This window comes from Pongo pygmaeus, chromosome 18, assembly GCF_028885625.2.
Source record: "Pongo pygmaeus isolate AG05252 chromosome 18, NHGRI_mPonPyg2-v2.0_pri, whole genome shotgun sequence".
NCBI lineage: Eukaryota > Metazoa > Chordata > Mammalia > Primates > Hominidae > Pongo > Pongo pygmaeus.
In genome coordinates this window covers 72,823,910-72,844,349 of record NC_072391.2, presented here as the reverse complement: position 1 = coordinate 72,844,349, position 20,440 = coordinate 72,823,910, and the positions used below count along the sequence as shown (strand labels likewise).

At 43.1% G+C, this 20,440-nt stretch overlaps 1 protein-coding gene across 1 annotated transcript; it reads left to right on the top strand.

Moving 5' to 3' along the window:
* Nucleotides 1-3,903: 3,903 nt before the first annotated feature.
* LOC129015489 (cytoplasmic polyadenylated homeobox-like protein 2) lies at nucleotides 3,904-16,997 on the top strand. The gene is made up of 3 exons (XM_054453577.1): nucleotides 3,904-3,926; nucleotides 6,094-6,287; nucleotides 15,977-16,997. Exons 1-3 carry the CDS (start codon nucleotides 3,914-3,916, stop codon nucleotides 16,772-16,774), a joined length of 1,005 nt encoding a protein of 334 aa, XP_054309552.1. The 5' UTR covers nucleotides 3,904-3,913; the 3' UTR covers nucleotides 16,775-16,997.
* Nucleotides 16,998-20,440: the final 3,443 nt, after the last annotated feature.

Genomic DNA, 20,440 nt, shown 5'->3' with positions numbered 1-20,440 from the left:
TTAGGTGATCTGCCCGCCTCAGCCTCCCAAAGTGCTGGGATTACAGGCATGAGCCACCGCGCCTGGCCCCATAGTTTTATAACTTTCTATGCCAAACCTTGACGCCTCAAAATATCTAGCACACACAAATATAAAATCCAGACAAAAATTTATGCTGACAATTCTGAAGGCCTTTCTATTTTTTCATTTTACCAATAATCTTAAAGCCAATTTATTTATTAAAGGTTTACCTAAGTCACATGAACTTAAAAAATACTTTTGGTTTAATTTATGAGCGCTCTTTTATTTATAAGCCAATTTGGCAAACACAACATATAACGTAATAAATGTACATACATAAACACATCTAGACATGTATACACACACACATAAACAAAGATCCAGTAGTTTAACCTCAGAATTCTAGCCATAAGATAGCAATACTAACTCACTGGTTTACGGGGCTGCACTTTGTTTGCCCTGATAGATAATCCAATGAAGGCTATCAACCAAAATTTTTGGTAAAGCAGTTTCTGTGGCAGTTCGATTTTTAAAGGCCAAACCTCTCCAGACTCTAAAGAATAGTGGGGCCAAACAGCACCATAGAAAGACATCACATACTAATCAGGCCCAGCCGTGCTTAGAACAACAGCATCAAAGCCTGGATACATGGAATTCCTTTCCAATTTCCCATTCAACAGCAAACTTCAGATTCCAAAAAACACTGGGGCCAAACAGTATTACCAAATAACATCAGTTTATCAAACTCTAATTTCCCATGATTCGTCTGGCCTGGTGGCTCATGCCTGTAATCCCAGGACTTTGGGAGCCCAAGGCGGGTGGATCATTTGAGGTCAGGAGTTCGAAACTGGCCTTGCCAACATGGTGAAACCCTGTCTATACTAAAAATACAAAAATTAGCTGGGCATGGTGGTGGGTGCCTGTAATCTCAGCTACCCGGGAGGCTGAGGCAGGAGAATCGCTTGAGCCCGGGAGGTGGATGTGGCAGTGAGCAGAGATCACACCGCTGCCCTCCAGCCTGGGTGACAGAGTGAGACTCTGTCTCAAAAAATAAATTAATTAATACATTAAATAATTTCTCATGACTATATTAACATACACACACAATCACCAAAATACAATCCAACTGCTGCAGCAGCAAGCAAGTCCGGAGAGTGTCCACACTGAAAGAATCAGCGTGCTTCCTCTCTCCATCAGTTGGGCTTGATCAACCTGCAAACAAAAATTCCTTCATAACTTCTCAGTTGAGAACCAATCCTGTTGTCTGGTACCCACAAAAGACACTCACTTGCCTGGGCACACACACAACGCACAATTACATAACAATCCCTCAGGAGTGTCCGCTCTAAAACAGTCAGGGCATTTCCTCTCTCAGTCAGTTGGCCTTGTTCAACCTACAAATGGAAATTCCTTTAAAAATTTCCCAAGTTGAGAGGAGCAGATCCTGCCGTATGGACCCACAAAGGCCATTCACCTATCAGGACACAGATGTCAAATTTCAAAGGCTATTCTTCCCATGCAATCAGGAACATAGCTGGAGCTGGCTGCAGTGTAGCCAGGGACAGACAGAAACTCACCTCCAGCCAAAATTGGGTTGGCAGCAGCTTAGGAGAGCTTCTGAGACTCCCAGCCCTTGGCAGCCAAGCCATGAGCAACACATTCCCGGTCAGGGAACCAAAATCTGTTACCAAAACACCAGGGGTTCAGTCTAGGTCGGGCTTCTGGCCACAAAAGAAGCCAATCACTGAGATAGTGATTATTGCAGCCTAGGAGGTAGGAGATCAGTCTCAAATCCATCTCCCTGACTGACTAAAATTAGGATTTTATATAGCAGGGAAGAAATGTAACTATGTATGTGAAAACAGGAACTCGGGACAGGTAAGGAAGCAATTGTGATGAATGAAGGGACTGGGGTCTCATCGTTTAGATGTGATGATCCAGTGAGTTTCAGTTCTTTGTTAATTTTTTTTTCTTTTTTTTCCTGAGACTGGCGTCTCACTCTGTTACCCAGGCTGGAGTGCAGAGGCATGATCTTGGCTCACTGCAACCTCTACCTCCTGGGTTCAAGCCTCCTGCTGCCTCAGCCACCTAGTAGCAGGGATTACAAGCACACACGACCACGCCCGGCTAGTTTTTTACCATGTTGATTAGGTTGGTCTGGAATTCCTAACCTTGAGTAATCCACCCGTCTCAGCATCCCAAGGTGCTGGGATTAAAGGTGTGAGCCACTGTGCCTGGCCAAGTTTTAGTTCTTTAACACTTTTTGAGAGGCCTGGGAGTTCTTTCCTAAAAATAAAAAAATTAAAACTCACATAAAACAATAAGTTTCAAGCTTTAAGACAAGAAGAGCCCATTTCTAGTTTATCAAAAAAAAGCTGTCAATGAAACTATTTGGTCAATTTCAGTCAGCAGTCCCTTAGCAGTGGAGAATTACATAAATCAGCCTATTGTTGAATCAAGCTGTAGTTATGGCTCTTGGAACAGAGGAGCTCGGTATCTAATGGTTGGTGAACCGCAACTGCTTCAACATTGCTTATCTCGAGGCCAGTGCTTGTTTAGCTGCTAGAGATAAAGAAAACCCTTGTGGCAGTTAGAGCATAGTTTATTCTTTTTTTTTTTTTTTTTGAGGCAGAGTCTTGCTCTGTTGCCCAGACTGGAGTACAGTGGCGCAATCTCAGTTCACTGCAACCTCCGCCTCCTGGGTTCAAGCAATTCTCCTGCCTCAGCCTCCTGAGTAGCTGAGATTACAGGCACACACCACAATGCCCGGCTAATTTTTTTGTATTTTTAGTAGAGACAGGGTTTCACCATGTTGACCAGGCTGGTCTTGAACTCCTGACCTCAAGGGATCCTCCTGCCTCTGCCTCCCAAAGTGCTGGGATTACAGGCGTGAGCCACCGCGCCCAGCGCATAGTTAAGTATAAGAATGAGTGAAACTTAATCCATGCCTCACAGTGCCTTAGGTCCTGTTTATTAATTTGATTTTATTGCCACCAAGAGTTCATTTTGTCAGTCTCATGATCTCCATTTCAATATTAATGCTGGTCAGCTGTGTCTAAACCACAAAAGTGAGAAATATGAAGTATGTCTGACCTCCCATCTCATCACGGCTGGGAACTCAGTTTTTGAGGGTTTTTTTGCTTTTTTTTTTTTTTTTTTTTTTTTTTTTTTTTTTTTTTTTGAGACAGAGTCTTGCTCTGTCACCCAGGCTGGAGTGCAGTGGCGCGATCTCAGCACACTGCGACCTCCGCCTCCCGGGTTCAAGCGATTATCCTGCCTCACCCTCCCAAGTAGCTGGGATTACAGGCGTCCACCACCACGCCCAGCTAATTTTTGAACTTTTTGTGGAGACGGGGTTTCGCCATGTTGGCCAGGGTGGTCTCCAACTCCTGACCTCGGGTGACCACCCACCTCAGCCTCCCAAAGTGCTGGGATTACAGGCCTGAGCCACCACGCCCGGCCAGAACTCAGTTTTTGAGGTTTCTTCTGAGGTCCCCTTGGCTAAGGCGGGGGCGGTCCTTTGAGTTGTTTGGGGGACTTGGAATTTTATTTTTAGTTCTCACAAGAGTGTACAGAATCACTGTTATATAGAATAAGTGTGTGGTGACAGGCATGGAATCAGCTGTCAGACTGCCAGGGTCGGAGAGCTGATCCTGGGCTCTGAACCATTCTGCACCAAAGGTTCTTACCTGTAAAATGAGGATGAAAATGTGATATTAAAGAATTAAAGAAGAAAATTAATCTCAATGAATAGAAGATAGGATTTGAAAAGGTGGGTTCTGTAAATAAATCAAAAAAGCATGACTAGGGTGGAGGCGTGATTAGGGTGGGCACCTCTGAGTATATTTAAAGTAATTCAGCTTTACAATTCATTATTTTTTCAGTTGGAAAGGCCATGGACTAGAGCTTCGACATGTCTTCCCAAGGTGAGTGCCTTTGGTAGAGAACTCAGTGTGTTTTGTTGTGAGAAGACTGTTTCCATGAAAATTGGGGTTTTGTAGGGTTTCATCTTTTACCTTATAATAGTGACGATTGTGGGCAGTCAGTTTGACTGGTGTTATTCACTCGGGGTACAATAGGACACTGCAGCTTTTAGATAGCACTAGGCATTTAAAAATTAAACCCAATTATGGTTCTTGTTTATAAAATTCTTTAGTTTTTAGACAGACAAAAATACCTACAGATCAAATTTTATTAAAAGGTAAAACATCTTGGGGGGAAGTTCGAATGGATGGGTTCTAGATCAGACAAAGACTGGCTGTGTATTAATAATTATTAAAGCAGAGAGCAATTGAGGCTGGATGCTGTGGCTCATGCCTGTAATCCCAACACTTTGGGAGGCAGAGGTGGGAGGATAGCTTGAGTCCAGAAGTTTGAGACAAGCCTAGGCAACATAGCAAGACCCTATTTCTACAAAAAAAAATAAAAATTGGCCAGGTGTGGTGCATGCCTGTGGTTCCAGCTACTTGGGAGCCTGAGGCAGGAGGGATCATTTGAGCCCAGGAGTTGGAAGCTGCCATAAGCTATGATCATGTCACTGCTCTCCAGCCTGGGTGACAGAGTGAGGCCTTGTCTCTTAAAAAACAAAAATGTCCCAGGTATTTTTTTTCCTAGCTCACAAATGTGGCAGTTTTTTATTCTGTGATTTTGTTCAGAAATATTGTGAGAACTTCCATATCTAAAGTATGGAAGAGGCTTTGTCACTCTTTGAAAACTCTTGAAGCATGCTGGGTTAGGCTTAATTTTATTGTTATTGATGACCCCTGGATGGAGCGAGAAGGTCACGTGTAAGGTAAGCTCATTCTGTGTTTTGTATTTTTCTTTTTTTTTTTTTTTTGGAGACGGAGTTTTGCTCTTGTCACCCAGGCTGGAGTGCAATAGCGCGATCTCGGCTCACTGCAACCTCCATCTCCCAGGTTCAAGTGATTCTCCTGCCTCAGCCTCCCCAGTAGCTGGGACTACCATGCCCAGCTAATTTTTGTATTTTTAGTAGAGATGGGGTTTTGCCATGTTGTCCAGGCTGGTCTTGAACTCCTGACCTCAGATGATCTCCCCACCTCGGCTTTTCAAAGTGCTGGGATTACAGGCGTGGTCTCCAGCCTCGGCGACAGTGAGACTCCATCTCAAAAATAAACAAATCAATAAACTTTTAACTGAAATATACTGTGCATGCCAAAAATAGCAAATATTTATACATGTTTAATTTAACAAATGTTCATAAACCAGCTACACTCATGGAACTCAGAGAGCACTCAGATAAAGAGAACAGTGGCACCCAGAGGCCTCTGTTCACTCTCTTTCAGGCTCCGATTCCATTCCCTCAGTAGCCCATATCCTGCCTTCCAATCAGTATAGATCAGTTTTTCCTGTTATATATTACAGTGATGAAATAATAAAATATTCTTCTGCAATTAGTTATAATTTTAAAGATAAATTCTCAGCCGGCGCGGTGGCTCACGCCTGTAATCCTAGCACTTTGGGAAGCTGAGGCAAGCAAATCATGAGGTCAGGAGTTCAAGACCAGCCTGGCCAACATGGTGAAATCCCGTCTCTACTAAAAATACAAACAATTAGCTGGGTGTAGTGGCGGGCGCCTGTAATCCCAGCTACTTGGGAGGCTGAGGCAGGAGAATTGCTTGAACCCAGGAGGCAGAGGTTGCAGTGAGCCAAGATCACGCCACTGCACTCCAGCCAGGGTGACAAAATAAATAAATAAATAAAAGATAAATTCTCAAATCCAGATGGTAAATATGTTAGGCTGTGTGGACCCTAGACACATCTGAACCTCAACTACTGATTCCACTATTGTGGCTTGAAAACAGCCATAGACAAGACATAAGTAAATGAATGTGACTGGTGACTGGTGTTTCAAAAAAACTGTTTACAAAAACGCAACTGGCTGGATCTGGCCCATAGGCCTAGAGTTAGCCAATTCCTGCTTTCATTTGTAATTTTATTATTGTGAGTAGCTATGAGGTCACGCCTGGATTTCATCTTGGGAAGGGGAGGGAATCAGTGGTGCTAACACTCTTCTTTGGTCTGGTTATTACCAATATTCTCCAATGCTCTTCTCGCTACTTATACTTTCGTCAGGTTTCCCAGCTGAAGAGGATCATCATAATGAAGAAAAACAAACAAGGAAAAAAAGAAAAACAAAACACCGACATAAATTTTCTGAAGAATTATTGCAGGAACTTAAGGAAATATTTGGAGAGAACAGTTATCCTGATTTCACCACTAAGAAAACACTGGCCAACAAATTTCATTGTCCAGTTAATGTAATAAATGTAAGTTCAACCTCATATGCATGTTTCTTAGGTTTTTTTTTTTTTAGGAAAGGTCTCACTCCAGTCGTCCAGTGCAATGGAGTGATCACGGCTCACTGCAGCCTCAACTTCCTGGGCTCAGGTGACTCCCCAACCTCAGCACTCCCCACTTAGTAGCAAGGACTACAAGCTCCCACCACCACACTGGGCTTTGTATTTTTTGTAAAGATGGGAGTCTTGCCATGTTGCCCGGGCTGGTGTCGAACTCCTGGGGTCAAGCAATGCACCCGTCTCGGCCTCCCAAAGTGCTGGGATTACAGGCATTAGCCACCATCTCCAGCCATTTCCTAGAAAATTAAAGGGCAATAAGTATAGATGGAGGTAGAAGCCAGAAGATTAGATGAAAAGGTACAGAATTCAAAGAAATGGGACACAGTAATCAAAATATATACATCTATACAATTAATCCTCCATATCCACTGGTTCCACATGCACGGATTTAACTAACCACAAATGGAAAATATTTGGAAAATTTAAAAAAGAAAATAGGCTGGGCCAGTGGCTCACACCTGTAATCCCAGCCTTGATCCCACCGCTGCACTCCTGGGTGACTGAGTGAGACCCTGTCTCAAAAAAAAAAAAGAAAGAAAAGAAAAGAAAAGAAAAATACAATTAAAAAAATACAAATTTTAAAACAATACAGAATAAGAACTACTTATGTAGCATTTGTGTTATATTAGGTATTAGGTCTTGTAAGTAATCTAGAGATGGTTTTAAGGACATGAGAGGACATGCCCAGCATATATGCAAATACTACACAGTTTTATGTAAGGGACAGAAATATCCTCAGATCTTGGTATCCAGAACCAATTTGAGAGAAAATTGTACACACACACACAATATGAAAAATATAGGCCTGTTGCGGTGGCTCATGCCTGTAATCCCAGCACTTTGGGAGACCAAGGTGGGCAAATCACGAGGTCAGGAGTTTGAGACCAGCCTGACCAACATGGTGAAACCCCATCTCTACTAAAAATACAAAAATTAGCCAGGAGTGGTGGTGCGTGCCTGTAATCTCAGCTACCTGGGAGGCTGAGGCAGGAGAATCGCTGGAACCTAGGAGGCAGAGGCTGAAGTGAGCAGAGATCCCGCCACTGCCCTCCAGCCTGGGTGACAGAGCGAGACTCTGTCTCAAAAAAAAAAGAAAAGAAAAATATAAAGAATTAAGGAGTATATAGCATTTCATCACACAGGAAAATAGTATTATTATGTATGTATGTTTGTGAAAATACGGTGGGTATGTATTGTGAAAACTAGACTGCAGTGAGGCAAATTTGGAAGCAGTGGATGAGTTGACGCTGCTGTAGTTAGTGGTGGTGACGGTGGTTTGGGCCAGCTTGCTAGCTGTGCAGGTGGATGGGACTAATGAGACTGTAGATGTTTGAGATGGAGCTGACAAAGTTTACTATGTGTGGGATATGCTGTGAAAGGTAAGGTGGACTCAAAGGTTACTTGGATGCTTGACTTAAGTCTGTGGAAGAAGAGAGTTGCCTTTTACTAAGGAGGGGACCTAGGGAGGGGCAGGTGTGTCAGAGAAATCAAAGTTTACATTTTGGACACATGTTTCACATGTCAGATAAACATACAAGTGGAAATACTAACAGAACATTTGAATATGCAAGTCTGAAATTCAGGGGAGGGCACTTAGTAGGAGATACAAATTTGAAAATTGCCTGTTTATGAATAATGCCCTGGGATCTGGCACAAGCCCTAGCAAAGTGGTAAGGGCTTTACAATTATCTGCTGCATGAACCAATGTTTGTGGACATTTTTCTGATATCATAGAATCAGTTGAGAAAATGCCTGTTAATTACTGTAAAAACTGATTGAAATAGAGTTATATTTTATAAACAGAATGGCAAAGATTTCCCTTGCTCTCTATGTTCTGTAATAGTGCACAGACGGATTTATTGGTTGCTTGAAACTTGGAAGAAACTGCCCATTCATATAAACTAGAATAAGAATACAGATCAGGTTTTATATGAAAAAAATACAAAAATATTGTGTAAGTAATTTCGTTACTAATTTTTTTATAATTTTTTTTTTTTTTGGAGACGGAGTCTCCCTCTGTCGCCCAGGCTGGAGCGCAGTGGCATGACCTCGGCTCACTGCAACCTCCACCTCCCAGGTTCAAGCAATTCTTCTGCCTCAATCTCCTGACTAGCTGTGACTACAGGCACGCACCACCACACGTGGCTAATTTTTGTATTATTAGTAGAGGCAGGGTTTCACCATTATTGGCCAGGCTGGTCTTGAACTCCTGACCTCAGGTGATCCACCTGCCTCGGCCTCCCAAAGTGCTGGGATTACAGGTGTGAACCACCACGCCTGGCCAGTTTGAAGAATTTTTTAACTTCCATCTTGATTTCATTGTTGACCCAATGATCATTCAGGAACAGGTTATTTAATTTCCATATATTTGCATGGTTTTGAAGGTTCCTTTTGGAGTTGATTCCCAGTTTTATTCCACTGTGGTCTGACAGAGTACTTGATATAATTTCAGTTTTGTTAAATTTATTGAGACTTGTTTTGTGACCTATCATATGGTCTATCTTGGAGAAAATTCCATGTGCTGATTAATAGAATGTACATTCTGCAGTTGTTGGGTAGAATGTTCTGTAAATATCTGTGAAGTCCATTTGTTCCAGAGTATAGTTTAAATCCATTGTTTTATGTTGACTTTGTCTTGATGACCTGTCTAGTGCTGTCAGTGGAATATTGATGTCCTCCACTTTTTTTTTTTTTTTTTTTGAGATGGAGTTTCACTTTTGTTGCCCAGGCTAGAGTGCAATGGCATGATCTCGGCTCACTGCAACCTCCATCTCCCAGGTTCAAGCGATTCTCCTGCCTCAGCCTCCCAAGTAGCTGGAATTATAGGCATGCACCACCACACCAGGCTAATTTTGTGTCTTCAGTAGAGACTTGTTGGCCAGGCTGGTCTTGAATTCCTGACCTCAGGTGATCTGCCTGCCTCAGCCTCCCAAAGTGCTGGGATTACAGGTGTGAGCCACCACACCTGGCCGTCCTCCACTATTATTGTATTGCTGTCTATCCCATTTCTTGGGTCTGGTAGTAATTGTTTTATAAATTTGGGAACTCCAGTTTTAGGTGCATATATATTTAGGATTGTGGTATTTTCCTGTTGTACAAGGCCTTTTACCATTATATAATGTCCCTCTTTGCCTTTTCTAACTGCTGTTGCTTTAAAGTTTGTGTTGTCTGATAAAAAATAGCTACTCATGCTTGCTTTTGGTGTCCATTGCCATGGATGTCCTTTTCCACCCCTTTACCTTAAGTTTATGTGAGTTCTTATGTGTTAGGTGAGTCTCTTGAAGGCAGCAGATATGTGATTGGTGAATTCTTATCCATTCTGCAATTCTGTATGTTTTAAGTGGAGCATTTAGGCCATTTACATTCAACGTTAGTATTGAGATGTGAGGTACTATTCCATTCATTGTGCTATTTGTTGCCTGTATACCTTGGTTGGTTGGTTGGTTGGTTTGCTGGGACAGAGTCTTGCTCTGTTGCCCAGGCTGGAGTGCAATGACGCAGTCTTGGCTCACTGCAACCTCTGCCTCCCCGGTTCAAGTGATTCTCCTGTCTCATCCTCCCAAGTAGGTGGGATTACAGATGCCTGCCACCATGCCCAGCTAATTTTTGTATTTTTAATAGAATCGGGGTTTCGCCATGTTGGCCAGGCTAGTCTCAAACTCCTGACCTCAAGTGATCTGCCCACCTCAGCCTCCCAAAGTGCTGGGATTACAAGCATTAGCCACCACACTTGGCTATACCTTGGTGTTTTCTGATTGTTTTTTGTTGTTGCATAGGTCCTGTGAGATTTATGCTTTAAAAGGCTCTGTTTTGATGCATTTCCAGGATTTATTTCAAGATTTTAGAGCTCCTTTTAGCAGTTTTTGTAGTGTGGCTTGGTAGTGGCAGATTATCTCACCATTTGTTTGTCTGAAAAAGACTATATATTTTCTTCATTTATGATGCTTACTTTCACTGGATACACAATTCTTGGCTGATAATTGTTTTGTTTAAGGAGGCTGAAGATAGGGCCCCAATCCCTTCTAGCTTGTAGAGTTTCTGGTTAGAAATCTGCTGTTAATCTGATATGTTTTCCTTTATAGGTTTCCTGGCTTTTGTCTTATAGCTCTTAAGATTCTTTCCTTCATCTTAACTTTAGACGAACTTGACAACAATGTGCCTAGGCGATTTTTTTTGGAATGAATTTCCCAGATGTTGAGCTTCTTGTATATAGATGTCTAGGTCTCTAACAAGTCCAGGGAAGTTTTCTTTGATTATTCTCCCAAATATGTCTTTCAAACTTTTAGATTACTCTTCTTCCTCAGGAATGCCAATTATTCTTAGGCTTGGTCATTTAACATAATCCCAAACTTCTTGGAGGCTTTGTTCATTTTTTCTTATTCTTTTTTCTTTGTCTTTGTTGGATGAGATTAATTCAAAAATCTTGTCTTCAAGCACTGAAGTTCTTTCTTCTGCTTGTTTGATTCTACGGCTGAGGCTTTCCAGAGAATTTTGCATTTCTCTAAGTGCATCTGTTATTTCCTGAAGTTTTTATTGTTTTTTATTTATGCTATATATTTCACTGAAGATAATTCTCCTTATTCCTTTTATTAGTTTTTTCATCTCCTTAAATTGTACTTCACCTTTCTCTAGCACATCCTTTACTAGCTTAATAACTGCCCTTCTGAATTCTTTTTCAGGTAAGTCATGGATTTCTTTTTGGTTTGGCTCCATTGCTGGTGAGGTAGTGTGATTTTTTGGGGGGTGTTAAAGAATGTTGCTTTGTCATATTACCAAAATTATTTTTCTGGTTCCTTCTCATTTGGGTAGGCCATGTCAGAGGGAAGTGCTAGGGCTCAAGGCTGCTGTTCAGATTCTTTTGTCCCACAGGGTGTTCCCTTGATGTAGTACTCTCTTTTCCCAGGGATATGGCGTCCTGACAGCCGAGCTGTAGTGGTTGTTATCTCTCTTCTGGATCTAGCCACCCAGCAGGTCTACCAGCCTCCGGGCTGGTACTGCGGGTTGTCTGCACAGAGTCCTGTGTTGTGAACCATCTGCAGGTCTCTCAGCTGTGGATACCAGCACCTGCTCTGGTGGAGGTGGCAGGGGATGAAATGGACCCTGTGAGGGACCTTAGTTTTGGTTGTTGAATGCACTATTTTTGTGCTTGTTGGCTTCCTGCCAGGAGGTCCCATTTTGAAGACAGCATCAGAGTATTTGGGGGCATCTCCCGGGCCCTTCAGGAGCAATCTACTTCCTTCAGAGGGTCTGTGGGTTCTCTCAGCTTTCCTGCTTTATTCCTGCAGTAGTTCTGGAGCAAAATTTCACCATGCGAGTCTCCACACACTGCTCTGTCTGTCCGTGTGGGAGCCACAATCTAGTCCTGCCTCTTGTCCACCATGATCTCTCAATTCTTCAATTGAGTTAAAACTTTAAATGCCAGGCAGCTGAAGCTCTGGCAGTGGCACAGTCCTTTCTGTAAGTACACATTCTTATAGTATTACCATTTTTTTTTTTTTTTTTACATTTCTGAATTTCCAACTATTAAGTTTCTCAGTTTTGGTATTGCTTATTAATCATTTTCCATGCCCATCAAAGGACAGGCTTATGAAAGGGAGTTCATGGAAACTGGCAATTTAAATTGCATTGCATTGCACTGAGCTGCCTGTGTTTACAGAAAGTGCCCCTATGGTAAGCAGGAGGCAATCATGACTAGGGCAGGAGCATAGGAGGCCCTGTGATACATGAAAGCAGACACTTGCTTTTTTTGGTTAGACTTTCATGAGCACTGCCTCCCACTGGCTCTATAATCTCTGACAAATTCATGACTCTCCTAGTCCCTTTTCTGTTGCTTAGAACAGAATATCTGAAATTGAGTGATTTATAAAGAAAACATTTATTTCTTATAGTTATGAAGGCTGAGAAGTCCAAGGTGAAGGGGCTGCATCTGGTGAGAGCTTTCTTTCTAGTGGGGACCAAGGTGATACAGGGTATCACATGGCAAGGTGGCTGAGGGTACTAGCTCAGGGGTCTCTTACTCTTGTAAAGTCACCAGTACCACTCCCATGATAACCCATTAATCCATTAATCCATTAATCCATGAATGTGTTAATCCATTCATGAGGGCAAAGTCCTCGTGATCCAATCACCTTTTAAGGCCTCACCTCTCGGTGCTGCCACGTTGGAGATTAAGATTTTGGGGGTTTTTTTGTTTGTTTTTCTTTTTTTCTTTCTTTTTTTTTTTTTTTTGAGATGGAGTTTTGCTCTTGTTGCCCAGGCTGGAGTGCAATGGCGCGATCTCAGCCCACTGCAACCTTCGCCTCCCTGGTTCAAGCAATTCTCCTGCCTTAGCCTCCCGAGTAGCTGGGATTACAGGCATGTGCCACCATGCCTAGCTAATTTTGTACTTTTAGTAAATACGGGGTTTCTCCATGTTGGTCAGGCTGGTCTCAAACTCCCGACCTCAGGTGATCTGCCCACCTCGGCCTCCAAAACTGCTGGGATTACAGGCGTGAGCCACTGCACCCGGCTGAAGATATAGTTTTATAAAACAAAAGTATCTGAGACAGATCTTAATCAATTTAGAAAGTTTTGTCAAGGTTAAGAACATGCCTGTGACACAGCTTCAGGAGGTCCTGATGATATGGTGCCCAAGGTGGTCAGGCCACAACTTGGTTTTATACATTTTAAGGAGACATAAGGCATCAGTCGATACATGTAAGATGTACATTGGTTGGGTCTGGAAAGGCAGGACAACTGGAAGCAGGGGCTTCCAAGTCATAGACAGATTCAAAGATTTTCTGATTGGTAGTTAGTTGAAAGAGTTATTATCACTAGAAAGGAATGTCTGGGTTACCATAAGGAATTGTGGAGACCAAAGTGTTGTCACACTGATGAAGCCACCAGGTACCAGATTTCAGAGAGAATAGACTGTAAATGTTTCTTATCAGACTTGAAGAGTATGTTCTATGTTTTTTTTTTTTTTTTTTTTTTTTTTTTGAGACAGAGTCTTGCTCTGTCGCCCAGGCTGGAGTGCAGTGGCACGATCTCAGCTCACTGCAAGCTCCGCCTCCCAGGTTCACACCATTCTCCTGCCTCAGCCTCCTGAGTAGCTGGGACTACAGGTGCCCGCCACCACGCCCGGCTAATTTTTTGTATTTTTTTTAGTAGAGACAGGGTTTCACCGTGTTAGCCAGGATGGTCTCGATCTCCTGACCTCGTGACTGCCTCGGCCTCCCAAAGTGCTGGGATTACAGGCGTGAGCCACCGCGCCGGCCTTGTTCTATGTTTATCATACTTGAGGAGTCTGTTTTATCAGTAATCCCAAAAGAAAGGAGGGTATAATGAGGCAGGTCTGGCTCCCCTTTGCCATCAAGGTCTGAACTAGTTTTTCAGTTAACTTTGGAAAGCCCTTGGCTGAGAGGAGGGGTCCATTCAGATGGTTGGGGGGCCTTGGAATTGTATTTTTGGTTTACAGTTTCAAGATGAGTTTTGGTGGGGACATTTAAACCATAGCACTCCTGCACCTCAGTTTTCTCTAAAATATGTGTAATTTTCTGTGTCATAGGTGCTTGGTTCATTGTGCCTAGTCATGGTTTTGTTTTAAACAATTATCCTGTGTGTGGATCAAAGATCCTTGTAGCTTCAGTGCTCCTAATAGCCTAAAGCAATTCTGAACTTAGTAGCACAGGACATGGAAATATAAAAATAAGAGGTTCCTGTTAGATTATGCAAGTAACTTACCCTGTAGCCTGAACTATAAGAATTACCTCCCGCCGGGTGCAGTGAGTGGCTCACGCCTGTAATCCCAGCACTTTAGGAGGCTGAGGCGGGCGGATCACGAGGTCAGGAGATCAAGACCATCCTGGCTAACACGGTGAAACCCTGTCTCTACTAAAAATACAAAAAAAAATTAGCCGGGCGTGGTGGTGGGCACCCGTAGTCCCAGCTACTCAGGAGGCTGAGGCAGAAGAATAGCGTGAACCTGGGAGGCGGAGCTTGCAGTGAGCTGACATTGTGCCACTGCACTCCAGCCTGGGTGACAGAGCGAGACTCCATCTCAAAAAAAAAAAAAAAAAAAAAAGTATTATCTCCCTTATTCAAACCATAGCTTCTTGGGATACAAAAAGCATTTTCTCATCTCTACCTCCCTCAAAGCTTGAATAATTTGGGTATTTGAATATTATCCTCTTTCTAGCGGAGAGAAAAATAAAGATTAGACAAATTGAATGAAATAACTACGGTTATTCTAAATATATATTTGGTCTTCCGCTGTTTCCTGGCATGCGATTCTCAAAATACTTATAATCTCCAAAGTGATGTCTTTTTCTACACTAATGAGTTGACTGATGGGTAGTAGACCCTAGCAGCTTCAGGATGAGAGCTGTAAAGATCCAAGCAGGATTAGAGGGTTGGGACTTTCAGCCCCACCCTCCAACTTCTGGGGAGGGGAAGGCGCTGATGGTTAAGTTGATCACCAGCAGTTGATGGTTTAATCATGCCTATGCAATGAAGCCTCCGTTAAAAAAAAAAAAAAAAGAAGAAAGAAAAAGTAAAAAAAAAGTGGGTTTGGGGAGCTTCCAGATAGCTGAACATGTGAAAGTTCCTGGAGGGTGGCTTGTCCAGGCAGGGCATGAAAGCTCTGCACCCCTTCCCCCATATCTCACCCTATGAATCTATATCCTTTGTAACAAACTGGTAAACATATGCGATTCCCTGAGTTCTGTCAGCTGCTCTGGCAAGTTAATCAAACCCAAAAAGGAGGTTACAGGAGCCCCAACCCGAAGCTAGTCAGTCAAAAGTTGTAAAAGCCCAGACTTGCAACTGGCATCTGAAAGAGGGGCAGTCTTGCAGGACTGCGCCCTCGACCTGTGGGATCTGACAGTGTTTCCAGGTGGGCAGTGCTAGAATTGAATTGGAGGACACCCAGCTGGTGTGCACTGCAGAACTGACTGCTTGCCTTGTGTGTGGGGAAACACATTTGCTCACAGTAGTCTTTCTGTGACTGTTGTGGTATGAGAGCAGAGGAAAAATGGTTTGTTTCTTCTCCTCACAGAGTCATACAACAAATATATGGTCAATAAATAATTGAAACAATTGCACTCTTTACTTGTGACCCTTGAACCCAATGTATGTAAGAATTATGTGCATGTATACAACAGAAATGGTATCAGAAAATACATTATTAATTCTTCCTGGTGGAAGAGCATGAGTAAAGTAGCAGGGTTGTAGGAACAATCCATGTCTAGGTGGGACAGCTGGGAGCCTCTTCTGTAGCACAGAGTGGGTCTCAGTGAGCAAGCAGGAGAAGATTGCATATAGGTCACAAGTAGGTTGGAGATAGATTCTGGACAGCCTAGGTTTACACGTAAACCATGGTGTCACTGTCTCCAGTGAAGGAGGTTATGGTTCTAGAAATGCATGATGCATGACCTCTGGTATCATATGTGCAGTTCTAGGAGAGATTGTCTTATTTTTTATAAGCCTTAATGTCTGAAGGCAAGTCAGGGACTCTGCTTTTAAGAGGCTTAAAAAGAAAAAGCCTCCTACATTAAGGAATGCATAGAGGAATATAATCAGATAAGTAGATTTGATAATACAATATTATCTTTTCCCTTTAGAACTGGTTCCAGAATAATAGAGCCAGAATTCCACCTGAAGAAAGACACAGAATATTTCTTACTTGGAAAAAACACGATTTCCCAGTCCAAGCCCGTCCATTTTTAAGCCTCCAGGAAACCCAGGCTGCAGCTTCCAACTATGCCACAGAGCAGAGTTTTTCCTGTGCCAAGAGGGGTCTGATGAGAAGAGCTGGTTGCTCCCTTCTGGAGAAAAAGAGGATTGCCTGTCAACAGATGGGCTACAATTGCTTCTCTTTGGAGAACCAAGAGACTCCCAGTCAACAGGTGGGCTCCATGTGCTCTTCTCTAGAGAAACAAGGGATTCCCAGTCAACAGGTGGGTTCCCAGTGCTCCTATCTGGTCGCAGGTACTGAAAAGCATCCAGGCTATCCTTTGGAGTATGGAGGTGACACAGGAAGTGAGCATTCTACTGCCTATCGTTTTCTCAGCTACAATTCTGCAGAATGCCTTCATCCTCCCCCATCTTCTGTGCCATATTTTCGTGGAGAAAGGACTGAAACCAGGGAAAGCCAGCATGCAAGTCCCTTCCTTTTGGATTACGCTCAAGGTGCATATGGGGTGAAGAAAGACCATTGTCGTTGCTCATTCTGTCTCTCACTGCTGCGAGAACAGCAGCAGAATGATTGGCAGTATCACCTGCAGCAGCACCAACAGCCTCAGAATTACTCAGAGGGGATGATGTTGCAGGAACAGCTGCCGATGGACTCGGGTCCTTGGGATCTAGACAAGCAGTGGCCCTCGGCTCAGTCACAGCTGCAGTCAACTGCCTCAGAATAATGGAAAGTCGTTGTGCTCTCAACTGCAGCACGTGCCTCCCCAAATAGCTGTCGACTCACCCCTGCTGCCTCTGGGGCAAAATATGCAGGAAGGGGCTTCAGGCAACTCAGGACTCAAATGCAGCAGTTTTAGGTTGAGGGGTCTACACGGGCCTGCCACAGGAACCCAAGGATGCAGCTTTGCAAAGTATTGCTAAGTGTCAGAGAACCATAGCCACAGGTCAAGCCCACAGTCACCCACACAGCAGGCCAAAGCAAAGCCATCTCCAGAAGCCTTCACATAAAAAATAAAAATAAAAATAAGTAAATAAATAAAAATAAATTTTTTTTAAAAAGCCAGCTGAAGTGAGGTTGTTTGAGCCTAAGGGTTCATGACGAGAGCCTGGACAACGTGGTGAGACCCCATCTCTAAAAAAAACATTTTTTTTTAAATTAGCTGTGTGTGATAGTGAGCTCCTGTGGTACCAGCTACTCAGGAAGCTGGTTCAGGAGGATTGCTTGAGCCCAGGAGTTCAAGACTAGCCTGGGAAACATTTCTCCAAAAAAAAAATTTAAGCCAGGCACAATGGCATGTGCCTGTAGTCCCATTTAACTGGGAAGCTGAGATGGAAGTATCACTTGAGCCCAGGAGGTGGAGGCTGCAGTGAGCTGTGATGGTTCCACTATACTCCGGCCTGAGTGACTGAGATTCTGTCTCAAGAAAAAAAAAAAAAACTCTTCAGGAAGGCTCCACGAGCTGTTGGTTCCTTCTTGTAGAGAAGCAGTGTCCACATGTGTTATACCTCCTGAGCTCCTGACCATATACTTTATGGTGGCCTGGAGAAGCTTGACTCCACAGAGTATGGATTGAAAAACCAACAAATGCTGGGCAGGGTGGCTTAGCTGGGTGTGGTGGCTCACACCTGTAATCCTAGCACTTTGGGAGGCCAAGGCAGATGGATCACATGAGATCAGGAGTTCGAGACTAGCCTGGTCAACATGTCAAAACCTGGTCTCTACAAAAAATTCAAAAAATTAGCCGAGCATGGTGGCGTGCATCTGTGGTCCCAGCTACTCGGAGGCTGAGGCACACGAATGGCTGAACCCAGGAGGAAGAGGTTGCAGTGAGCCGAGATCGCACCACTGCACTCCAGCCTAGGCAACAGAGTGAGACTCTGTCTTAAAAAAAAAGAAAAAAATATATATATACATAACAAAATAATCATATATATGGAGAGAAAGAGCATGTAAAGGTAGTTACGTCATTATAAAAAACACTATAAATGCACTTTTTCTCAACTGATTTTTTGAAAACTGCATAAAAGTATATGTATATAATGTATAAGTTGGTGCTGTAACACAGTTTATGTATTTTGACAATAACAGGAGGTACATGATCACAGATGCTAATAAAAATGATCATAGCTGCTGAAGTAATCCTTATAATAATGTATTGTTGGATTTGTAATATTAATAGATGTAACACATACACCCCAAAAACAGGGGAAAGAGTAATAGTCATATAGGAGTAACATCTATGTATATTTCACTGGACTTAAGCTAATATAAATCTGAAACTAATTCTGATCAGATGTGTATGGCAAACCCTAGAGAAACCACTTCTAAACACTCACAATATAGAGCAAAAATTAATGAAAATGTTGGCCAGGCATAGTGGCGTATGCCTGTAATCCCAGCACTTTGAGAGGCCAAGGCAGGGACAACAGTTGAGCCCAGGAGTTTGAGGCTGCAGTGAGCTATGATAGTGCCACTGCATTCCAGCCTAGGTGACAGAGAGATGCCGTCTCTAAAAGAAAAATAAAATGCTATTTAATATATTAGAAACTACTCATTAAATGCAAAAGAAATCAGTAAATATCACGCTGGCCATCTTTTCAAATACCCCACTTACAATGGTCCCAGCATAATTGGGGTGGCCCCCAAAGCTGAGGACTGGGTCTTCCCGCAGCTCTGCAGGACCAGATGACACGACAGTGAACAACCACACCATCAAGACTGTCTCAGCCTTCTGCACCAATCCTGAACCCCATTCCTGCAGACCCTGAGCCAGGACCTAAACCAAAGCTGTAGCTCGCTGGGGCAACATTGATTGCCCAAGGTGAGGACTAAGCACAGATAGCCCTGGGACTCTCTAGAGCAGACTCCTGATAGTGCAACCAATGGCAAGTGTGAACTGCTAGACAGAATCCTGTCTCCAGGTAACGGAGGCCGAGAATTGCCAAACCCAGGATATGGGCGCCTAGGCCAATAGGAAACACAAGCAGCCTGTTACTAAGTGGAAACTGGACTCTAAGCCCTTAAAAAGTGACAAAAATATTTTCTGCTAGCCAAATTGAAATTTTGTTTGCCTTCCACAGCAATGAGGTATCCTCACGTGTGACCTGGATGGGCACTTTAATTTTTAAATCCAGATCCCAATCCCCACCAGGCTTTCAGTGTTCTTTACCCTCACCCACACATTTTTGGTTTCTTTTTCTTTTTTTTTTTTCCACACACTCTTGATTTTGATTGTACCTCTGCCTCAGCCTACTACCATTCAGGTGTTTAACCTTTAAGAACCATGACAAGGAGAATCAAGGATCTCATCAGCATACCCATGTATGGTACAGATGGATGTCGGTGGTCTATGGGGTTGGCACCTGGACTCTGGTGCGCTCAGAGTTTTACTTCAGCTGGCAAATGACGAAGCCATCAGGTGATGAAGTAGAGCAAAAGGATGTCTGAACAAGTGAAGGACCCAGTGAGCTATCTGATCTCCCAAAAGGGTTTTATGTGGAAATGATTGTCACATTGTCACTGACAAGATCCTCAACTATTGGAAATCATGGACTAGTGGCCCTGGTGCAGAACCAGGATTGGCTGCTGAATTCTGAAAACCAGGACTTGGTTCAACATTGACATTTGATAGATGCCTTGATTCCCATTTTGTGTTTGTGAAAAGTGTATGTGTTTACTTTTGCTGTAAAACATAATCATTAATAATATGCAATAAATATTTTCTTGAAGGAAAAAAAAATGAAAGCAAGCATTTGAGTACAAATGATGATTCCAGGTTGCACTGTAGGGAAGTGGGGAATGAGACAAGAGAAGGAAGCCTATGCAGGAGGCATTCATAAGTAGATTCCCACTGTGGGCAACTATGTTTAATACTACTGGGGACCTCTAAAAGATGGCATGGAAACCATTATCCTACTCGAAGGATAACTTTCAAATATCCAGTTGTATAACTTCTCTGGTCCGCAGGGAAGCTGGGTAGGCACCCTCGAATTCCCATACAGGGGCATTAACTCCATAGCACTTCAAGCAGAGAGAAAGCCTCAAGCAGGTGCTTATTGCAGGATTCCTGATAGTGGCACATGCTAGAGAATGATGTGTGCCCAGGGAATATGGATGAGGTCCTGACACCTTCTGCTACCCACCTGCTGGTCCCCGATTAGTTTCTCTCCCCTTTGGCTTTCAGCAGTTCAGCTTATTTTGCCACTTCTCACAGTCCTTGATGCAGTTCTTCTCTTTGCTCCATCCAGAAGAACTAGTATCTTTCCAATGGCCTATTCATTCTATTATGGAACCACTTTATTGGTTGTAATTAACAACAACTGTTAGTTCCTTTGTGGTTTTTATACCTAAAAAGTTTTGTGTATACAATCAAAACACTTATTGACGAGAC

Excerpts from the sequence above, each read along its gene's own strand:
- LOC129015489 (XM_054453577.1), top strand. Across the intron at positions 6,288-15,976 it reads GTCCAGTTAATGTAATAAAT|AACTGGTTCCAGAATAATAG; the intron begins GTAAGTTCAACC and ends TTTTCCCTTTAG.